The following is a 23,169-nucleotide window of genomic DNA, read 5'->3' as shown; positions in this document are numbered from 1 at the left end:
CACGCGACTCCGTGGGAAACCCACATGGCCTTCGCATTGTGGCGGGCCCTGACAGTCTAGGACTAGGAGGTGGCAGACAGGGGAGAGCGAGGGAGCCAGTTTGTAAATATTACAGAGCAGTTAGCTGAGGTTAGGCAGGTTGCGGCAGCTTAGAGATGGGGTATGGGGTGAGGTGGCCAGATTGACAGGGTAAAAACCCAGACAGAGGGGCAGACAGATGGGCAGACAGACAAATAGACAAGGCGTTGAGGCACAGAGGGAGGCTGGCACTTGCTGGGACTCTGAATGGGTCTCTCGTTGGCGTGCCCGCCTACTCCTTGCAGGGAGTGCAGAGCTGTGTGACTGAATCCAAGCTCCTTCTCTGCCCTTCTCTACAGAGAGGATATGTGGACATACTGTGTGCAGCTACAGGAAGACCCAGCACAATGAGCGGCAGGGATTTCGGCACTTTACCCCGGATAGCTGATGGCTGTGGTGTGTGCCAGCTGCCTCAAAGACTCAGTGGGTAAGTCAAAGACTATGTGTGGGTTTGGAGGTAAGTGTGTGTGTGTGCGTGTGTGTGTCTGCATTTATACTTATGCATGTGAAGCACAGACACATGCAGAGGTATTCTTCTGACAGAACGATGAAACACAAAGAGACGAAACTAATGGCAGAGAGTGGCTTCGTTTGACCCGATCTCCGCGTTCGTGTGTTTTAACGTTTGTGTCTGTGCATTTTTACCTTCAGGGCTACACGACAATCCAGAGAGAGCAGGCTTAACTACATGTTGGTGAACCAAGGGGGGAACTTTGCATGGGCTTTGAATTTCGGACAAAACCGAGCTAATCTCTCCTCTGGTGCGTCCCTACCTGCAGTTTTGCACTGCAGGTCGGCCTATTGTGTGAGACGGTTGAGGAGGGAGTAGAGAGGAACCAGTGCTGTAATGTTGGGCTGAGGGCCAGACAAGGCCTGCTACACAAGGCCGAGCTTCACCACAATGCTCCCTCTCTCACCCTCTCCTTCTTTTCTCTTTTTCTATCTGTCTCTCTCTCCATTTCTCCACTTGTCATCTATCAAAAAATTATAAACTGCAATTCTCATGTTGAGTATTCTAATGAAAATCTAAACTCGGTGAATGTGTGCGAGGTCTAGGATTCGTAATAGAGGGTTAAACATTGGAAAAGAGGTCAATGGTGACACGTGGCCACACGTAGCTTTAATATGGCTCGACCAGGCCTTTTAGACATATCGATTAATAAACTTTACTTAACGATTTGTTTTAATTTCTTAAATTTTACTCAACGTGTGTAAACAAGAAAAATTATTCAATGGGTTTAACTGTGGACATTTCTCTTTAGTTTGATCGTACAGTTTGAAGACTTAAATTTAAAACCGACACAACATTAGGGTTGTGTATTTCAACCAGAATAACTTTGTGAATTTCAAAAACTTGTATATTCATTAACATTAGCATCCATTATAACATCTTCCTCCCTGAAGAAGGACTAATTCAGCTCTAATTCCGACTCTATTATTTCATATTTTCTACATAATTAAAAAACTCCACATGCCACACCCCTCATCAATGCCATCCAGCAGGGCATCTTTTAATTATCGCCTATTAATCAGTTTTTCCAGGGAGCGCTAATTGAAAATCTTACCTTTCTCCCCACATTGCCTCTCAATATGGCTTCATGTTCAACACCTCAGCACATCAGAGTCAACCATGACCAAAAGGTAGGAGTGGAGGCAGCGTGAGTCATCACAGATAGCTGCGCTCATCCCACCTACGTCCTACAGGCCAATTCATCCACCACTCTCACACCTCAGGAAATGGCGCTGATTCTCCCATTGCTGTCGTCCCGTTAGGAGACCCCGACGTTGCTTTTTGTTTTTGGCGTTTCCAAAAAAACTGTTCTCAGACACTCAAGCCAGGTGAAATTATGAATTAACACTGCATTTGGTAAAGGAACACAGCAGTGCTGAACACCAATCAGATCACCAGGTGCAGCATTAAAAACAAATCATTTTTCTTCACTTTATATACGATTTCTTTTCTTCTTATTTTAAGTTAAACACACGCTACAGAAATAAATGGTAATATCTCGGGTGGGTTGTGCTGCTCTTCAAAATCAGCCTGCCTTTATGTAAACTCTGTAACGCTGATTGTTACGTTAACAAAGACAATATTTTTCCTCCGAAAGTGTCCTCTGCATATTTACATTGTCGAATTTGTTGGGCCTGTTCGAGTCGTGAATAACAATGAAAGTCATCGAGTATGTTTGCTCAAAATATTTTTTGTCGGAGAAAAAATATTTATCACAACGACACCAGAAAAACAAACCTGGTTTGATCTCTGAATTAAAAGATAACATATTTTCTCACAAAAACTGCAGCAACATGCAGTTTGTTGTGAGACTTTATACAATACACATTGATTTCCTGTGTTTCGAAAAGCTTTGACCTTTATGTTGTGAATAATAGATCACAGAGGAGTCTTACATGGATTTCTTCTTTTTTTTTTAAGAGGAGAAAATGATCGACTGTGTCTGATTTCTAAACAAATTCTTAGAGGATGTGTGTGAACTTAAAGACCATCACACCACATTTTGAACCAGACACTTGCACCCACAAGCACGCACACGCATACTCAGGCAAACACCCAGACACATTCGATGCTATGTACCCCACAATGGACCCTGGCTCCTAAGATGAATGGGGTTCCCACGCCTCTCCAAGGAGTGCAGGGCACAGCCTCCTCCTCTGAGCGTTCACACACGGACACACAAACACACACTCTCACACTCACAATACATGCACTACAGATGGCCACGCAGTCTTACTCAAACACATACAGGTGCATCTCAGTGTAATTCAGGGACACACACACTGTGAAAAGGTATAGAAGCACATGCAGACACACAGTATTGATTATTATTTATTGCAGCTACACAGAGTAATCTTTATTGTTCGCACTTTTTCAAATTTGGCATAAAAGAACTACTTTTAATTTCCCCAAATCTGACATTTGTCAGTAAACCAGATAGGAAATGAGGTATGAGACATATTAGCGTGTGTCTTAGTTAAAGCTACATATCAGTCAGACCTTGTGTGTGGGTGCGTGGGTGGGATTGTGGGTGGGGGGGCAGTCATAAGGTTTTGTAAGGAGGATTTAAATGAAGAAGAAACAAAAGTTTGTGGGAAAATCTAACTTCATTTTCTAAAGGTCCAGCAATACAAAGTCCTTTGGTGTGTGTGTGTGTGTGTGTGTGTGTGTGTGTGTGTGTGTGTGTGTGAGATCATTTTAAAGAAGGATATATTTAATATTTATTTTGTATCACAATACTTACTACTACTAATTATTGCATTTTTTGACATAGAAAAAAATGTATCCACAAAAATACTTTACAATATGAATTATAATATATACATTATAAATGTAATATATTATTATTTTATTTAAAAAAAAATATTTGCACTTTATGATAGGAGACAATACTTTTTTCCGAAATTACAGCTTTGACTGTGTGCGTGTGTTCGTGTTTGTGTGTGCAAGAGAGAGAGGGGGGGAGGGTAAGAGAGTGAGACACCTGTAGTATTTATTTTCATAATATGTAACAATGCAAAATAAGTTTAAATAATTTTTTACAAAAACAACTACAAAATTTTTTGAATTAATTCAATCTGAAGATGTATTTAATAAGTGCTTATGTTTTAAACTACTTCTTTATATATTATGGTATTTTAAAGTCTTCCGTCCTTTATTATCTCTGTTATTTTAGAAACTAAAATTCAAAAGAAAATTGCCAATTGCAGAAAATTTAAATATCTGTTGAAGCTAAAAATCCACAGCTGATTCTTTTAATTCTAATAACACACAGGATTGTAATTTCCACTGGTCATTTTCAGAACCACATGTTTATTTTCTGAGATGAATCTCAGCTTCTTTAACAGAGGCCAGTGAATGTTAATACAGTTCTCCAGTCTAAATTCAGCAATGATCACTCTAACATATGTTACATCAGCCTTAATGATACACTCATGGAGCTGCTTGGCAGGTTTATGACCTGAGGTCTACACCTTAGTGTGTGTGTGTGTGTGTGTTTTTCTCTTTTATTTGCAGGCTCTCTCATTATTTGGGAATTTCAATTTTTTTCTGGTCAAACCTAAGTACCAAGTTTATTAAAAATTTGTTTTAGATTATTATTTTTGTATCTATTTTTAATTTGATCTAAGTATATATTTACCTTACACTTGATGAACCACACTGCTGAAAAATCTCTCCTGCTCAGTCTCCTAAAGGGCATTTGAACCACTTCTTCAGTCGGTGACCTGCTGACACACAACACAATTTAAATAGTTTTCCGTTCAGTTAATTGAACACAATCCGGCTCACGTAGTTCCAGCATGCAGCAGCGACTGTGGCAGCGAGTGACATGTCCCATTAAAGTATGTTGTGTGTGTCATGTCTTCTGAATCAGTGAGTGTCTGCCGCAGCTCAAAGATAATCTCCTCTAAGGAAATTGGTTGGGAAAAAGGTGAAAGAAAAGGCTTCACCCTAAAGGTCAAATGAAGATTAGAGGGAAACAGGACACGAGGGCACACCGGCTGGCACCCGGAACTGCACAAAGGCCTTATTGTCACGGGAGCCCTTGGCTCTTCACACGCTCTCCTTGTGCACTTGGGGAGATATGACACCTGTTGGTGGTTATGGTCAACTGCAGGCTGAATGGTGACAGGACGCCTTCACAGGTTGAGGGTGGTCCTCAACCCCTCTGTTTCTACACTTGTTTCGATTTGGGTTCACAATAATAAAATGTCCTTATAGGGCATCCCAATGTCTAGAATATTTGTGGATCAGCCGACGCCGAAACCGTCCCACGTGTAATTAAGGGTCCCAAGTTTTGTCAGTGACACGAGCGAGTGTGATATTTTATAAAGGTTACAGTGACAAAGATAAAACATCAAACTGTGAAAAGAATCAATTGCTTTTGATTTAGTTTTTCACTTTTATTCCAATTCTTCGCCGTGTATCCGAAACAGTGTGTGTGAAAATATTATTTTTGAAAGTTGTTCAAGAGCATATGGCCACAGGGTGTTCCTCAGGGTATTCCACCTTTCGTTAATTCAAAATCTAAGTGTTTGTTATAGAGTGAATGCAGGTGTTTGTTTGAGTAATATGTCCACAATAATACATACATAATGATGAAATAATAATTTTAAGAGTTACTGCTATAAGCACATAGAACTAATTCAATACCCTACTTGTGTTTAAATGCATGTCAGCAATCAAAAGTATGACTGTAACACTTTTATATTGTTTAAACATTTGCTTCAAAGGAATGGTTAAACGGTCAATGCACAAAAATTACAAAAACCTATTGTCTCACTTACTTCTGCATATAGTTTAGTTTAATATCCCGATGGTTTCAGATATCTGCCTCGGTCTCTTATCTAATACAATGGACCAATTAAAACTTTTTTAAAAAGTGTACTATACCATTTCCTTCCAGAGACATTCTCTTATTACCTTTTTGCTTTGTATGATTCACAAAATTAGTTGGTCAGGGTCGATAGTAGTTCAAGTCAAAGCAATTCACAGTGAAGTGTGTAATTTGTGTGAACTTATTCTTGAATTTGAATTTTTCAGTGCTGTGAGCTATCACGGTATCCCGCTATTGATAATAATCATCATTGTGAAACAAGAACTAATTTTATAGCATGTTAATAATAATCAAATGCAGGTGGTGGCCTTGGGTTTGACTCTGTCCCCTCCCAGTCTCTCTTTCTCCTCATATCATCATATTGTGTAAATCAATATAGCATCTCTATAATCCTTAAGGGAATGTGAATAACTGTAATTGTTTGACCTAAATCGTCTTAATGCACAACCACATTATTGTTGCAGTTTGGAATTATCTGAGCGCAATTCATATGCGAGAATTTAGAGAAAATGCACAATACACAAAGTTAGCATAAAACTGACTGACAATCTTTATATAGATCTTGTGATAATATTATTGTGAATTAATTTGGCTACAATAATCTTAAACTGAAAATATAATCCTACACCACTTTCCATTCAACTCCACTGTGCTGTGTTGGAGGTAGAGCCTGGTTACACTAAACCAAAGCTAGAAACAACTTAAGGTAAATCACAACATGTTTTATCCCAATTAGAAAGTGACCCTTTTAGTGAAAGGTGTCCTCCTGTATAAACCTGATACCTGGCAGCACGAGGGAAGCAGCCAGATGCCGCGCACCTCCCAGCCTCGGACATTAAGTAGTACGTATTGAGATTTGTGTGGCATTTATGGGATAACCGACCTGCAGTAAAAAAAACGCCACATTTGAGGAGTTTAGATGGTGACTCACTTTTATAATTTGGACCCCACCTCAGACCCCCTCGTGTCGCTCCCTTCAGCTCCAGGGGAAACCGCAGCAGAGCAGCTGCCTCTCCTGTCTCACTCAGGAAACTCCCTCAAACGACCTCAACCTGTCTCGTAACCTTTCCACCAAACACACACACACAAATGAATTTTTCCTCATTTGCACCAAGATTTCCGTACACGTAGAAGCTGCAGATGAACAGCGTCAGAGGATTGATTTAAATTAAATAGTCTTTCTTTTCCCTCAGTCAACTCCTCGTGAGTTTATTTACCTAATAGGTGTCAACTTAGCTGCCAGGGAACAACAGATTTGCCAACAGGATTCTCATAAATAATACAGACAGAAGACACTTTCACTGTGTTCACGTGCATGCAACCACCTAGCTACACGTTGTAGGTTCACATGCACAGCAGAGCACTGCTGTTACACGATGCTCATGTGTAAAACAAGAGGTGAAAGTCTGACCCTTTGACACCAGCTCACTCTCCTCTCTTTTGTCTCCATCAGGACCAGGAAACACGAGAGGAGGCAAACTGTCGGACCAGAGGCCACTGCCGCAGAGACGAGGTGACAAACAGGAGTGATGCAGGAAGTATTTTTACAGCACTCTTTGATTTGCACCTATTAAGACATGAATGGATAATATCTCAGTATCTAAAAATGGAATTAGGTGTCTATGATTTTAAATATATTTATATAGAAATTAATACTTCTGTTTTAAATGTATTCAGTTGCTTTATGAATAAAATGTCAACATTAAGTATGTATAGTGCAGTAATAATATATTAGCAAATAATTTTAGACCCTGTGAGACAAAATCATCTCAATTCAAAGGTTCACTGACTTTTTCTGACTTTTTGGCTTCATCTCATTGCCTTGATTGTCGATGTGTCAGGAAACAGAAGTCGTCAGTGTTGTTCTGCTACATGACAGTTTATTTTAATTGTACACATATCACATATAATAACCCATTTATAGAGATATACTTTGCACTTCATCTGTAGTTTTCTCTCCTGTGTTTCCTGAAGGCCATTTGTGGCGTTGAGCTTCTGTTCCTCCCAGGTCGACCATCGACAGTGACACGGCTGCAGAAGATAAACTGTCCTTTGGGGTGAGGTAGTAGGTTGTATAGTTTTAGGGTCATTCCCAAGTTGTCAGATGACTATACAACTTACTGTCTTTCCTGAAGCGACTGTGCTGGCATCATGTTTGTCATTGTCACCAAAGAAAATACGACCTCGCTGCAAGTGTTTGTTTTTCCCCTTTTAACTGGACTCTTACTGACAGTAAATAGACTTTAGACATTAATATCTATATTTGATCAACATCCAATATATCCCTTGTTGATTTCCTTTATTAAGAAGGTAATGTCGAGAAGAAGCTGATAAATTAGAGAAAATCATCTTAAAATATTTTTTCCTTCCATTGACGATGATTAAGTTTTCCACTTCAATGCCCTGATGTTTACTGGTATCTTTTTCTAAAATCTATGCCTTTTTTAGGACCTTTTTAAAGATCCTTCTGGTTTTTTCTGTTACTAAAGTGTATATGTGCTTTATTTTTCCTTATTGAAATTGCAAATGTATTAACAATATCAATAGCTTATATGTGCTTACTGTTTTTTTGTGTAGCCTGTTAAGCCTTAATGTTATCATCAAAAACTTGTTTTAATGGTATATCAAGGGACTTCTGTGCAACCCCTCCACTTCCCGACCTTCCTTTACTCACCTGGATGACTTATGGTGTTCGTACAGGGTGAGGTAGTAGGTTGTGTGGTTTCAGGGTTGTGATTTTACCCCATCAGGAGCTAACTATACAACCTACTGCCTTCCCTGGAGGGCAGCAATACATCACGTTACCTTTCTGCTATGGAACAAACATCTCATGACTCTCGTTTACAAAGCTCAACAAAGAACCCAAAGGTTTCATTAAATAGGTGAGTGGTGCGGAATCAAGATGTGCACTACAGGTTTGTTACTGATACAAAATGTGTGGAATATTTTTAATATTCTAAATGTTTAAAAAAAGATTCATCAATAAAGACTGGATAAGAAATAAAAACAACAATGACTGGGGTCTGATCTTTTCCTATTTAGAAGTACAGACAGTAAACTCTTCAAGTATTTTCTTTCAAATGTTGCCCAACTCTGTCTTCCCTTTTAAAGGAGCTCACTATATGTTGAAACAATCTTAAAAGCCTCAGTGGCTCAGGAACGTGTATTCATGTGTGTGCATCATGTGTCTTTGTACTTTAAAACAGAGACAATTATTTGTGATTTTTTTCCTTGTAAGATGTTTCTAATGTCCCAGAGCAAAACAAAAGAAAACTAGAAAACGATTTTAAAGTGAGAAATTCAAAGTAAACAAGAAAATAAAGGAGCCATGCTGTTTTATTGTCATACTCGGTGTAATTTTCAAACCACACTTCAGAGAGAAGACACTGTTTGATCCCTTCACCAAAGCTGGTAGCTGCTTGTTAACCAAGCTGCAGAAAACAGAATTGAGGAAACAGAGATGCAACATGAGATCAAGAGCAAAGAAATCTTTAATTACCACTTGTCTGCACACAAAAAACACTGAGCACTTTCAGAAGTACTTCATTCTGCTGTACTGTGGAAGTTAACTGTAAAAAATCATCTCTAGGAAAGTCCCTCATCTTAGACCAGAGACACACTGATAAATTGTGTCCATACACAGCAGATGGCGCCAGATAATACATGTTGAGTTGATGGGTGTTTTACTTGGACAGTTTTAGATCTATTTTACAGCAGCCTGCACAGAGAAGATCTGTGCTGGTCACCATCTGCAGAGAGGAGGGATACATTGGAACATTGAGGACTGAAAGACAGTTGAAATACAGTTTGCAGTAGTCAGAAAAATGATTTTGCTTTAGCTGAGGGATGTGTTTCTTCTAAATGTGGAACAATCAATCAAAGAAATCTTTCATTTTCAACTGTGGCTGGTGACGGAAGCTGCCACTTTAAGAACTGAAATGTGTTAGTAGTCTAACGGCTGGCTCAACGATGAACATACTAATGGACACAGCAGCAGGGTCGAAGTTTTCTGCATCAGTATTCACATATTTGAAAACATGAGACTGCAGGTCACCATCAGTCTTCTTCTCCTTGGTGCTCTGCAGGGCAACAAAGCCAGAGGTGAAACTGTCTCTGAGGGGGTTTTAGTGTTGTGGGTGGAGGGATATTGAAATAAATGAATGAAAAGTGTTTACGAAAAACCCTGAAGGTGCTGCCGCATGAGGGTGGAGAGAAAAAAATCTCTTTGTGACTTCCATACTCACCTTGCTCGTCTGAGTACACTAGTGTATTCACACTAGTATTACCAGTATATACGGCTTTAAGTACCCGAACAGTGCACCTAAGAATCCTTCAAAACATTGAGTGTGAAATGCTGGACGCCATCTTGGCTATGCAGCAGAAGGGGAGGGATGACCAGTGCCTTTTCTAACTCATGAAAATGGCAGCTGAGGAAGGAGGACACATGTCTGTGCCAATGGCGGCGTCATCTCCGTGTTGCGTGAAACGACACAATTTTTTTTTTTTTGCTCAAACGACTAGAGCAGCAGTTTGATATCTTGATGGGTGAGAATTGCGGTCACATGTTGGAGTCATCACTTCTGCACAACAACCGCGTTTGGTTTAGGACACTACCCTGTTGATATTCACATGCTACACCAGTGAGTTGTCTATGCTCTGCACAAAGTCATGTAAGTGTTCTTACTGTGGCTTCAAATAAAGAACGGAGAAAGCCCATGAAAACGTGTGTCAGTGTTGTGGCCTTATGTAGGATAGTATTTACTGTAGGTAGTTTATGTCGTGCAGAGCTTTAAATGTCAACGGGTTTATCATTGCCACCAAATAATGGCTTATTCCTTTAATAATAGCTCAAGACAACAGAAGAGACAACACTTGCCTTTGCTTCGAGGGTTTGACTAATGCGTGCCGCACACCACGGTAAGAAGAGCATGGTATTAACCCAGCCATCCCATCAGCCCAAGGTTAACCCCTCTCCCTCATTAGTCAAGAGTCATTTTGATGTGTGTGTTTTATCCACACTTTGCAGGTTCTTTGTGCACCACATGGTGGGCCCGGTGGGACTGGCATCTTGTTTGACAGAAACCAATTTCGACCAGTAAATTACAAAACTTGTATAAACATCAACTAAGAATTAGTGATTGAAATAATGTTTAGCTTCAGCTTTAACGATACAGAATCTACCAGTAAAATGTGGCTTCTATCTCATCACACCTTGGTTTCTATGACAACCTTTTTAAATGCCTAAATGGTAAAACTAGTCACAAACAGCACAGAACTCTGAAGCCAAGATCTTAACCAGAGTAAACAGATTTGAACTTATCACCCCAGTTTAGCCTCTTAATTACTCACAGGGCATTACAGGCTCTGACTCCTCAGTATATCTCAGATGTTTTTTGCCCTTTTGACCCTGCTTGCACTCTGAGGGGCCCCCTATCTGTTCCAGGCTCAGACTGAGGGGGACGGAGCTTCTCTGAGTAACAACAGCGAGGCAGTGGAAGACCACAAGTGGAGTCAAGTGTTTTTTTTACAGAATAAAATTGTTTCAGTTTTATGCACGTACTTAAAGTTGGTACTTTTGTGTCTGTTGGTGTATAAAGAATAAAAAGTCAAAATGGCTGAATGAACTTTCAGAAAAATATGTCCTGTGAGTGCAATATTATTATATAATGTTAGATTATGTACTACTCTACTATTGTTTCTATGTATGCACTTTGTTTATAATTAGGATACTAAAATAATCATTTGAAGACTGATGTGTTTTTGTTTCTTGGCAGGGTGGGGTGGGGGGACTGTTTGGTTGCCCAGGCCCCCCCCCCCCCCCAAATCCCTTGGAACGCCCCTGGTTAAGCCTATTGTTTGGCAATATTGTTTATTTCAGCATTTTCATAATGTTCCCATAGTAAGAGACGGAGGTGACAGTGGCTCCATTGAGAACATTTCAGGAAAAAAATCTGCTGAATTATTAATAAACATCTGTGAGATTACGTCACGAATCCACTGACCAACCCGTGACGTGTCCTGACTGAGGCGAGCTGCGTTCAAATCCCCGCGTTGTCATTGGTCAGAACCATAGGTGTGTCAGGAGGTGTGTGCGTCATGACGCAAGCAGTCGCTACGTTATTTCCTGCTGAGGATAAACGCTGGTTTGACACCGCGGAGGAGGGAGGCGAGGAATCAAGGTTGTAGCGCAGACGATCCGGACTGTGTGTGTCTGTGTCTGTGTGTGTGTCTGTGTGTGTTACTGTGTGTGTCTCAGGAGCAACACACACATCCAGCTCTTCTTCGCTTCTGGAAATGCTTCGGATTCGTGTCTCTGAGGTAACTCGTAACTTTTGTCACTAAACTCTGCAGTTATGTAACTGTGATTATAAAGTTCAGGAGCATTTCCACATGGCCGCATGTTGTTTTAAGGAATTTCAGTAACTTTGAATGTGATCACCACTGACATGCATGACTCAAGTGAGCTTTCAAGTTCACACAACACAGTGTCACATGTGCTGATCTCTGCAGCCAGTTGAATATCTGGCTGTTTCTCAGTCAGACCCCACTTTGAGTTTCCTGACTTGTGGTTTTGTAAAACCTCACACACCCACACTGTGTCGAGAAAGGCGTCATTGTGATCCAAGCAACATTTTTCTGCTCCACTCTGAGTCTGCAGCATGTTTGCATCTCTGTGCAGCAGCAGCAGCAGCAGCAGCAGAAGAGGACCTAATGTCAGACCACTTGTTTTGATCTGTGTGGACGCTGGGTTAGTTCCTCTCATGGATGATATTGTTGCAGGGAGGTGAAAAGTTCTTGGAGGGGTCACAGCAGCTGATCCTGATTCAGCAAAGGACAAATGGGCGACAGATCAATTCTCTATTCTTAACCACCGACTCTGCCTCCTTGAAGTCCTTGAAGACACCTGCTCAGGTATCTATCTGACTTGACAAGACCTCTACATTGTTTTGCACCGATGGCGTCGTCCTCCTCGCTGTCGCCTGTAAACATTGTGAGCAGCTGACGTCTCTCCAGTGTTTCCTCTTCTCCTTCAAAACCTAAAGATAGAGCCCTCTGTCTGGGATTATAGTTCCTCTGGGATTTCAAACACAATGTCCTTTGAGGTGAGATGGAAACATGGGCTGGGCCTGGGGGTCATCTGTGGAAGAGGAAGAGCCCTGTTGAAAACATCAACAAAGACCCAACAAGCTAAATAACATGCATGAGAGAGGCTCAGGCTTTATCCAGTCTTGGCTGATTATTGATTAATCTTTAAATTCTTTTATTTATTTGATTAATCTCTTGCTTTTTGATTTAAAACTGTAACTATAACTTAAAATGCCAAAAAGCAGGGATTTGTAACTTTTTAGACATCTAAAATTTTCTTTTTAAATATATATTCTTCTTGAGAAATGATGTAAAATGTAGTTGCAAATTCAATTCTCTGTCCAAAAAAACCCAATGAACGTGCCAGGGCCAGGGTGCACTTCAGGACACAACACATTCCTCATCTATACGGTGGAAGCTGGATCCGGATCGTACATATTTTGGATAGACTTCAGCCCCAGTGGAAAATTCAGTACATGTAGATAAATGATGCCATATGAGGTTTACAGTGCTGCCTTCTCGAAATATCCTGTAGATGAAATGCTGGTTGCTGTGTGTGTACAGGGAGCCAGAGATTTACTCAATCTACTCTTTGATGTGGAAATGTGTGCAGGCTCCTGGGGCATCAGTTCGTCACAGGGCAGATGTTCGTGTGATAGCAGCAGCAGTCTCTCAATCTAGCCTGTGATTTCACCTTAAAACACCCTCAGTAAAGAAGACGAGAGAGAAGACACGTATGGGTTGTGTATGGTTTCCTACAGCTGCAGGCGTACATGCATTTACACAGGCTCACGGATTTCCCCTTTACACAGCTCTGGCGTGCGGTCAAGACCTGTCCTCTGAAAATCAAAGACTAGATAAACAAGCTGATCAATCGCGTCCTCGCTATCGCAGGGGTTGACGGAGTTCATGTCCCGGCTGATACAGATAACACTAAACTTAACTATCCTGCTCGACCATTATGCTCAAAACATCCACATCACGCCTGAAGGAGTCTAAGAAAGTTAAAGTTGCACAACCTCACGTTAGCTTCTCCCACGCTCGTGTGCAGCTGTGTAAACTGAGATTTTACACTGAGCTCCCCTGAGCCCTGAGATGGCCTCTCTGTGTGTTAGATCGGAGATATGCTTCTGATTCCTGCTCAGACGTTTAAATTACTTTCTTATGACACAGATAAAATTGTATTGCAGGAATATGAAAGCAAAAGTATAATGTTCTAGGTGGATTGGACGGAGAGAATTGAGAATCTTTTAGAAAAGCAGATCCCTGTTTCTTTTTGTTGGCTGACGCATCGTTACCTGTGCATAGAAGATTCACAGCCTGAGTGCATCTACAAGAGTAAATCTATGGAACGACAGGAGGAACATCTGTCACAGTGAATCACTGGAAGTTGTACACAGCATTTTAGAACATGAGCACTGGACGCGGTGCTGTGATGTTGTGCGATGGCTCAACAAACGTCCTGCTGGGAGCAGCTGGCGGCTCCTGCAAAATGTGTAGTTTGTTGTTGAGAATAAAGAAGCTCTGAGCTCTCCTTACACATGCATCTGTAGAAATATAGTATTAGATATTGCAGTAATGTACTAATAAGTTGCAGCTTTTGCCTCTGATGTCTTTCCTCTGTTGATTGTCAGAACATCAGAGTGGGAAATATGGTTAATATCCTCCAGGGTATATAGTTAAATGTCACAATATAAGGTTAGATATAGTGTTGGATACTCTCAGTTGGTAACAGTGTCAGTATGGCCCACAGTTATATAACCAGTGATATTATTGATATTGCTTCCAAGGTATATTATAGAAATAGAACCCCCCCGACAAACTGATACACAATTGGTTTAAGGTTAAATTTAATGAGAAGTCAAGCCTCCATATCTTTTTTTAATATCCCTGTTAAGCACCTTGAATCTACCTCTGTGAAAGAAACACGCTTCATAAATGAAACTGCCTTCCCATGTGTGGGGCGCTCATGCTACGAGGTCATTGGGTGCATAACAGGTTTGAGGCTTGCAGGTCCCCCGTTCTCTCTCCCTGTTTTCATGCTTGCACTGTCCTGTCCTGACGCAAAAAGGCACCGGAAAATATCTTAAAAGAATTAAAGTTTGACATTTCAGATGAACTGCCCTGGCGCTCATTTTCAAAAAGCGGTTTTCAGATGTGAAGAACGCAGGTTTAACACGCATGAAAGGAGAGAAACAGATGTATTTTACCACGAAGCCAAGTGACATGAACTCACTGACGTCTGGAAAAATTTAAGAGCAAATGTTGATTGGAAAGGGTTGAAGGGTTTCTGTTCAAATCAAGAACGACTAACCAAGATGTTTGCAGTCATTCAGAAAACTAGTCATGGTTGTTCTCAGAGGTGGATCTTAAGTCTCATTATTGTTTCCTCTCATTGCAGTCGGGTGAGTGAGGGGTTTTTCCTCCCAGGTTTGACTTGGCCTCCACCATGGCAGGGGACCTCTACAGCCCCCCATCCCCGCTGGGGGATTCCCTCCTGGACAGTCCTCTGTGTGGAGACCTGATGGAGGACCTCTGTGACATCTCCCAGTCGATGGGAGACAGCGCGCTGGGATTTGACATCCCAGAATACCAGAGCACCGGCTCAGGGTCCGAGAGCTCCACTGCACTGGGTGAGTCAAGAAGGAATTCTCAGAACCTTTAAAACTGTACTGAACAGGGTTTATTTTCAGGTTATGTTGATCGTTACAACATTGGCCTGCTGATCTTTTGGCTCCAGTGTGATATATATTTATATTCACTGACAACAGGAGATTAGACACAATTGGATTCATTTCTCTCTGTGTCTACACGTCTTCAGTAATCTGAGGGAGTCAATTTGAATTTTGCTTGTACCTTCATATTTATCGTACAGACATGAGACTGACAATGAGAGTTTCAAAGGATTTAGAGGGCCCCTGGCAAAAGGCACCTGGGGCCCTACATTGAAACCTCCTCTCCAAGAAACACACGATATCAAAGTAGTAGTAGTAGTAAAAGTTTAAGTGCAAAACCTCCCCCACCATCCCTGGCACATCACACACACATTTAGAAGTTCCACATTTTAACCAGACCTCTAAAATTACTAAGCTTTTGGCATAAAGTTAGCAGCATGGGACCTTGTTAGGAGGTTTCCGACTGTGGCGTTGTTGAAGTTTTCCTGTATGTGACCAATCATAGAATTTAACGTTGCTTACAAAATTGTCATTGCTGTGCACTAACGTGCCTGCACTGTTGCAACACACCAGGATCCTGAAAATTGGAATTTCCCCATCTGGTGAATATGTGCCTTTTAAATTTGTCAGTCTGCCAACTAGGTATTTGTCTGCTGTCGGAGTTTCTTTGTAAATTGCACCATTAATAATGAGTGGAATCACTGTGTTGTTTCTTGTCTGCTGCGCTCTCTTCTGCAGACACCCTGACCCCGGCCTCCAGTCCGTTGTCTGGGGTTTGCGGACATGCACCAGGCCCAGAGGAGGGCCTGAACTTGGAGTGCCGGGTGTGCTCGGACAAAGCTTCAGGCTTCCACTACGGGGTGCACGCATGTGAGGGCTGCAAGGTGAGAGATGTGGAGCTAAAGCTTGGCCAGAGCCAGCTGGAGTATGTATTGAATGCATGCACGGACATACTGTACATTTCTAAGTGAGAAACGCCATAAACGTCACATTAAGATATAAATATAAACGTAATTCATGATCACAAGGCAAACGTTAGTTCTACCGATCCTACATGTTACTGTGTAGCTGTATCAGGGTTGAAAAACATTAAACGAGCTGACACACTCATGCTCACATGCACATAGTACATGCACGCCTGCACACTGACACACATACAGAGCAGGGCCGTCTGACCCAGAGGCCAGTGGAAAGATTCTGAGACACGCTGCCAGGTCATGTGAGGTGGTGGACATGAAGGCATTGGTTGACTTGTCACCTCTGCCCTGGTTGGCACTGAGCCCGACCGAGTGATAATAATACACACACACAGAGAGAGAGAGAGAGAGCGAGCAGCGGTGTGCTCATATTAAATTACCTTCTCAAAGACTCTTTTTTTGATTTAATGATAAAAGACATGTTTTGCAAATGTTTATAAAAGGTTTTTACCTTCAGGCCTAAATGGATTAAACTCTACATATATATATATATATATATATATATATATATATATACTGTACTATTGTCGGTTAATTAAAAGTTAATTAAAATCCCTCCTACAAAGAAAACAAGGTTTAAAATGACAAACGACTCAGGGAGGGCAGCGTCTGTGCTCCAGGTCTCCATGGATTATGGTGTGTGTGTGTGTGTGTGTGTGTGTGTGTGTGTGTTAAAACTATTAGGGGTCAACGCTGCATTGTTTGTGTGGTCATGTGAGCTCAGGCTGTTGCTGCTAACCTGAGTCTTTGTTTGCTGTATTTGTTTAGCCGTCTAAACTGATGACCTTGCCTGCTGTAAAATTTCCTCCTGGTCTTCTCCTCTCTGTGTAATGACCTCCACCGGCACTGTGCCCTCGGTTTCACTGGAATCTCAAGGAGACAAGAGAGATGGACGCAGGCAGGAGGCGAACGTTTCACAATTTTCATTCCTCATTCCAAGTCTAATGGAATGACCTCTCAGCTTTACAATGTGCATCTGTGTGTTCCTGAGCTCTGCACACACCGAGCGGCTCCCTGTGTTCATCAGTCACCACAAATAAAGCTCATCCTCGGCTGCATGACTTGGCACACGTCATTGTGCCACACTGATTCTATTCTAAATCAGGAACATGACGATGACAATGAGCGGTTGGACGCCGTGCATACGAGAGACATGTTCTGACAGCTCTCAATTCACTGACGGGGGGGGGATGTTGTGCCATCATGGAAAAATCTGGCTCGTGATCGGTGGTGAGTCACAATTCACGGTTTCCAGGCTGGACAGGCTCTGCGTATCACTTCTAACACCTCGCTTTAAAGAGAGGAGCGTGCACTGGAGCGGGAATGTGGTGTGAGAGTGCTAGTCTGCGGTGGTGATGACGGAGCAGCAGTGGTTAAGTCACAAAGGTGAATGTACCTGCTCAGTTACTTCCACTGTTCGTAGAGATGGACGACATGACAGCTCCCCAAAAGTGAAGGCGAAAGCTGTGTCTCAATTTTGGGGCTGAATCCTTCGGAGGCCGCGACCGCTTGCTTCACGTTGGAGCGGCAAAAAACGAATGCATCCTTCCATATCCGAGAAATGAAGGCTCCAACAGGTGGATTCTCTCTGGGGCCACTCTATCTAAAAAACCAACGGCATTAAAACCTTCAAGTCGTGTCCGGATCTGTTGCTATGTAATCAGGACAGTAATCCTCTGTAGACCAGACGTCTCACTTCGGTTCAGCCTTCACAATCTACCCAGCCCATGAAGTCCGCCTCCTTCACTGGCCGTGTGGACCGCGTCCTCTGAAGGAGTCTTCTGCTGAATCAAGACATGGCTCATGTGTCTCAATCACCACCTTGAGGTCAGCTACAGTATAGGTCATTAATCCCTCCTCCTCCATATTAGTGGATGGGACACTGGTTTCTGTTATTCCATGCTCTAAAAACAGAATGAAACGTCGTGATTGGACAGCTGAGCCTGACTCATCATTGGTTGAGCCAAGATGTCAGCGTTCATATCAGGGATATTTTGGCTTCATTTCTGATTCGTTGGAGGAAGCAGAGACGTGTCGTCCATCTTTACGCACAGTCTAGGGTTTGAACATGTGTCACAGAGAAGTGCGTAAAAAACTCTTCTTTTAGTTTCAGTAAGAGATGCTTCTCCTAAAGTAACCGTCACACAGTGCATCCCCCTGCTCACGTCTTCAGTCGTGTTACTCACCTCTCTGGCCTCTGACTGCGTCTGTACATCCTCACACAGACAAGCCAATACATGCACTCACATCTGTTTGTTTTCTCCTCGTTCAGCTGTGAGGTTTTATAATGTGTTTTTGTCAGACAGCACTAACCGTTCTGCCCGAAGGCTATCATTAAGACTACACCCAGATTTTACTGGAATTTCTTTAGATTAAAAACAACACAAAAAGTGATGTGTAACACATACGAACTCTTAATGACAATGTGCCGTAACTGGTGTTTGACATGAGCCAAAAACAAATGTAAGCTGATGACTGATGTATCATGTGACTATGTGGCTCCTGCCAGAAAATCCATACGTCCCTTTGTCCCGGTGAGGGTTGAGGAATGTCCTGACTGAAATGTCAGCGGTGCAGAAAGGTGTGTGTGAGTGCACGTCAAAGAACCGTATTAGAAATTCCATTTTTTCTTCTTATTTCTTACCTTTAAAGGTAAACGCTCTTGTCATGTGAGTCAGTTTTCTTTCAAATCTTTGCACGACACACTTGTGAAGTGCTCGCCACCACCAAAATACTATTTTCGTGCCATAAAATGCTACACTCAGTGTTTTCACTTCTTCACTTCTTCACTTTCACGATAATTGCTTCCTCACTTTGCTCATTTTCACATCTCATATACGTGATGTGCTGTGAGTCCAGCCACCGAGTTAAATCTCAGACAGACCAGGGTTGGCTTTGCTCTTTATTCAACAGAAATTCACATCACGATGGTAATAATCCTCTGGAAGGTCACAGGAAGAGTGCACACTAAGGCTCAACACTCCCGTTATGAAACCACATAAAAATTCACCAGATCTGGATTTCTATTTGCATATGCACAAAGATTTTTTTTATCGAGATGTGTGAATTATTCTATAAGAAAGCTTTTGTGTTGTCCTGCTCACAAATAATTCAACCAGACAGACAGGGGTGAAAATATCCTCCTCAGTGAAGGTAACTTGCAGAAGAGGTTCCAGCTCCCTATACAATTGAATTTGTATCCATGCTTTGTGAAGATATATCAGCTTCTTCTTTCTTGCTTATCGAGTGGCATGTAGGTTTTTCATGTATTTAATAAAGGATCAGTCCTTTTACTCCCTGGATGCTGGTATTCAGTATAAAAACATCATTAAGGTTGAACTGGTTTTCATTTGGTTGAAGTACCAGGAGGTTCTCTTTGCACGTTTGACCTTGTGTTTTAAAAATAAATAAATATTGCAGCTCAGGTCGAGAGCTTTAAGTATGTGTTGTTCTGTCTCTGCCAGGGTTTCTTCAGGAGGACCATCAGGTTGAAGCTGGAGTACGACAAGTGCGAACGCAACTGCAAAATCCTGAAGAAGAACCGCAACAAGTGCCAGTACTGCAGGTTCCACAAGTGCCTGTCTGTGGGAATGTCCCACAACGGTAAGACTGGAACGCTCCACGCATTCACTGAATGATTTAACTTGCAATTCATTTGTGAGGCAGTAAAAAAAGTCAGTTGAACCACTTCTACAGAAAAGAAAGTATTTGCAAGTAAGCACTGGGAGCGCGGTTGTATAAGCTCTGCTCACACCGAGTTCTTTACAATCACAGCAGGACACGTCCTTCTGTGATTTGGCTCCGGTTCAACGTGCTTTACATTCACTGGGTTTTTATAGAACAATGTCCCGCCGGACCCAGCTTGACATTGAGGAAACACAGGCCCGTACACAGCTCCACATCTGGGCTGTCATCTGCGCCGCCCGCCAGAGGGTCACTGGGTTCGTCTCGATGGCCTCCCGCTGCAGACAGAGAGCAGTGTCAGTAACCTGAGAGGGAGACGACATGTTGCCGTCAGAGGAGAGGAACGAGAACACACCACATCTGTTGTGTGTGTGTGTGGGAGTGGGGGGTTGTGTCTGCATGTTTTCTGCAGTGGGAGAACACGTCTGATACGTGTGTGTACTACAGGAAAACTGCTCTATCTGTCGCTAATGGGGAAATGTTTCTACCTGCCAGCCATTCGGTTTGGTCGGATGCCACAGGCGGAGAAGCTGAAACTTAAGGCGGAAAGCAATATGGTGGAGAAGGAAGTGGAAAGCCCCATGCTGGCAGACCACAAGATTCTGGTCAGGCAGATCCATGACGCCTACATGAAGAACTTCAATATGAGCAAGGCGAAGGCAAAGCTCATACTCACCGGAAAAACCAGCAAACCAGTAAAAAAACAAAAACAAAAGTTTCAGGATACTTTTTTTAATTCCGGTCTCCATGTCAGCTCCCAGCATCCTCTCCTCTTTCTCTCCCAGCAGCCGTTCATCATCCACGACATGGAGACGTTCCAGCTGGCCGAGAGGACGTTAGCGGCCCACATGGTAAGCGGTGACCACGCTGAGCCCGAGTGCGGCCTTCAGTCTCGGGATGTGGCTTCGGACGTAGCGTGTGGGGAGCTCCAGCAGAGGGAGGCCGAAGCGAGGCTCTTCTACTGCTGCCAGAGCACGTCAGTGGAGACGGTGACTGAGTTGACGGAGTTCGCGAAGGCCGTGCCGGGTTTCCAGAGCCTTGATCTGAACGATCAGGTGTGTTTCAGGAACTGTACTTGTCACAAATCTTACTGTGTATCTTGATCTCTTTCTTTCTTCCTCCTGTATTTAGGTGACCCTATTGAAGTACGGCGTTTACGAAGCACTCTTCACCCTCCTGGCCTCCTGCATGAACAAAGATGGCCTCCTGGTTGCCCGTGGCGGCGGCTTCATCACACGTGAGTTCCTCAAAAGCCTCCGCCGCCCTTTTAGCGACATGATGGAGCCCAAGTTCCAGTTCGCCACACGCTTCAACTCTCTGGAGCTGGACGACATTGACCTGGCCCTTTTCGTGGCCGCCATCATCTGCTGCGGAGGTAACCAACGCCGATGACAGATGATAACATTTAGAAGAAGTGACTTAAAACCTCCTTCTTCACCATCTTTGTCTCTCTTAGACCGTCCAGGCCTGGTGGATGTACCTCTGGTGGAGCAGCTGCAGGAAAGCATTGTCCAGGCGCTGCAGCTCCACCTGCTGGCCAACCACCCTGACAACACCTTCCTCTTCCCCAGACTTCTGCAGAAACTGGCTGACCTGCGGGAGCTGGTCACTGAACACGCTCAGCTGGTGCAGGAAATCAAGACGACTGAGGACGCTGCACTGCACCCGCTCCTGCAGGAGATATACCGGGACATGTACTGAAGTTAGCACACAGTCAAGAAACAGGGACGTGTATTAAAATGTTGATTAACTTGGTGTAGATACAGTGAACCTAAACCAATATTATCATGCATATCAATGTACTGTAAGTAACTTATTGTGCAGCTTCCATGGACGTGCACTGCTGTGACCGTGTGACTCTAAGAAACAAAACTAGAGATAAATTCTTTTCAGGGGGAACAGCGGCTCCTGTAGGAGACCTGAGCGCTGCTGTGAAAGGGGACACAGTGGGGAACGTTCTCTCTGAACTCAGAAACCATAGATGTGGTGAGATATGTTAATTTGAACTAAAAGAAACCATTTGCTGTGTTTGTTTTTACCCAACAGACACGAGTACAGAGGAAATGCTAAATGGGCAGGATAAAAAAATATGCACATGTAGTAAAGAGACTGCCACGGTCATGCATGCACTGATTCTAAATACTAAATGTGCCTTTAAACATTCAGGTGAATGTTTTACAGCCAGTGTTAGTAGTGCAGAAGCAGCTAAAATTGTAAATCGTAATATTTGGGATTATTAGGGTGATTTGTTCATTTAAAGGCCATATGTGTCCATCGTGTTCTTTTATCATCATCTAGTGCCTTATTGATATTATTGGTATCAGCCAAATTTCCCTAAACTATCTGGAACTTGTACACAATAGAGTCCTTGAAAATCATGGTTTGGATCTTTTCTCTAACTATTTAATATTGGACCAAGAAATGTTCTCACATACTATGAAAATCAACCATCATTTGAAATGTATTGTTTTTTATGGTTGATGTATTTATTTAATTCTGCTGCTAAAACCAGCACAACATGATAACTCACTTTTAACCTATTTTTCAGATCAGCATTGCCGTGAGCAAAATATTCTCAGCCTCTAGGTCACTGTTTTTCCATAAAGAAAAAAAAACTGTTTTGGCCTGTATTTCATATTTTGACCATAAACACAATAGTCTGTTGGGCTGGTTTGGAATTTATTTTGTAAATATGGCAGGACTGTGGTGACCGCAGTCAAAGGGATGTATGTACTTAGAGACCTCAATAAAAGAGCCAGTTGCCTTGTTTTCTGAACTGAAACATCACCTCCTGATGCCACACTGAAACATTAAACTTTGTTTCTTGTCATAATGAATCTGTTAATATTTTTTAATCATGTACAGTCGAGGGTTGAATAAGAATTTTTTTTTGCAGTTCATTAAATGAACTATGTCCTTGTGGTAGCCCAGAATAAACTACTATATTTAACTGATTTTTAATATTACACTTATTTATTTACTTGCATGACAAAGCAAATATATTTTTATGACCCTGGTTGTTCAATTAATTAGTAAATATACTTTTTTTATAATAATATTATTATCATCAGTTATAAAATGGAAAGTGCAAGTGGAACTGATTATGTTGATGACAGCAGCTTTGTTCTATTTAAATTCCCCCATATGCCCTTAAACTTATTTTTATTCCTTAATTCCTTAGTTTGAGCATCTGCATATCATCTTGTTATTTTTGCTATGGAAATGTCTGCTTCACTTCCAAATTATTTCAGACAGAAGCAGGTCAACATACATTAGTTTAACACATCGCAAAATACATTGTGAAATAAATAAATATATTAA

General features: G+C 42.1%; 1 protein-coding gene and 1 long non-coding RNA gene across 6 annotated transcripts in view; both read left to right on the top strand.

Moving 5' to 3' along the window:
• LOC138406737 (uncharacterized) overlaps nt 1-8,439 on the top strand; it is a 31,762-nt gene extending 23,323 nt beyond the window's left edge. For both annotated transcript variants that reach the window (XR_011240081.1, XR_011240080.1), the window contains 2 exons: nt 378-505; nt 6,880-8,439. This is a non-coding gene — a long non-coding RNA (uncharacterized lncRNA). The remainder of the gene's footprint in view (nt 1-377; nt 506-6,879) is intronic.
• A 3,091-nt stretch (nt 8,440-11,530) lies between these two features.
• pparaa (peroxisome proliferator-activated receptor alpha a) lies at nt 11,531-22,685 on the top strand. 4 transcript variants are annotated; one of them, XM_069519446.1, is made up of 9 exons: nt 11,531-11,744; nt 12,207-12,338; nt 14,914-15,145; nt 15,926-16,071; nt 19,629-19,767; nt 20,344-20,543; nt 20,637-20,903; nt 20,980-21,223; nt 21,305-22,685. In XM_069519446.1, the coding sequence occupies exons 3-9, from the start codon at nt 14,962-14,964 to the stop codon at nt 21,547-21,549; spliced, it is 1,425 nt and encodes a 474-aa protein (XP_069375547.1). In that variant the 5' UTR covers nt 11,531-11,744; nt 12,207-12,338; nt 14,914-14,961; the 3' UTR covers nt 21,550-22,685. The 4 variants fall into 4 exon arrangements, with proteins under 4 accessions (XP_069375547.1, XP_069375544.1, XP_069375546.1 ...); XM_069519443.1 differs by lacking the exon at nt 12,207-12,338 and having other exon boundaries at nt 11,546-11,744; nt 20,634-20,903; XM_069519445.1 differs by lacking the exon at nt 12,207-12,338 and having other exon boundaries at nt 11,551-11,744.
• Nucleotides 22,686-23,169: the final 484 nt, after the last annotated feature.

This window comes from Paralichthys olivaceus, chromosome 23 (genome assembly GCF_024713975.1).
Source record: "Paralichthys olivaceus isolate ysfri-2021 chromosome 23, ASM2471397v2, whole genome shotgun sequence".
Taxonomy (NCBI): domain Eukaryota; kingdom Metazoa; phylum Chordata; class Actinopteri; order Pleuronectiformes; family Paralichthyidae; genus Paralichthys; species Paralichthys olivaceus.
Note: the sequence above shows the minus strand (reverse complement) of the source record. Positions and strands in the feature narration are given on the sequence as shown.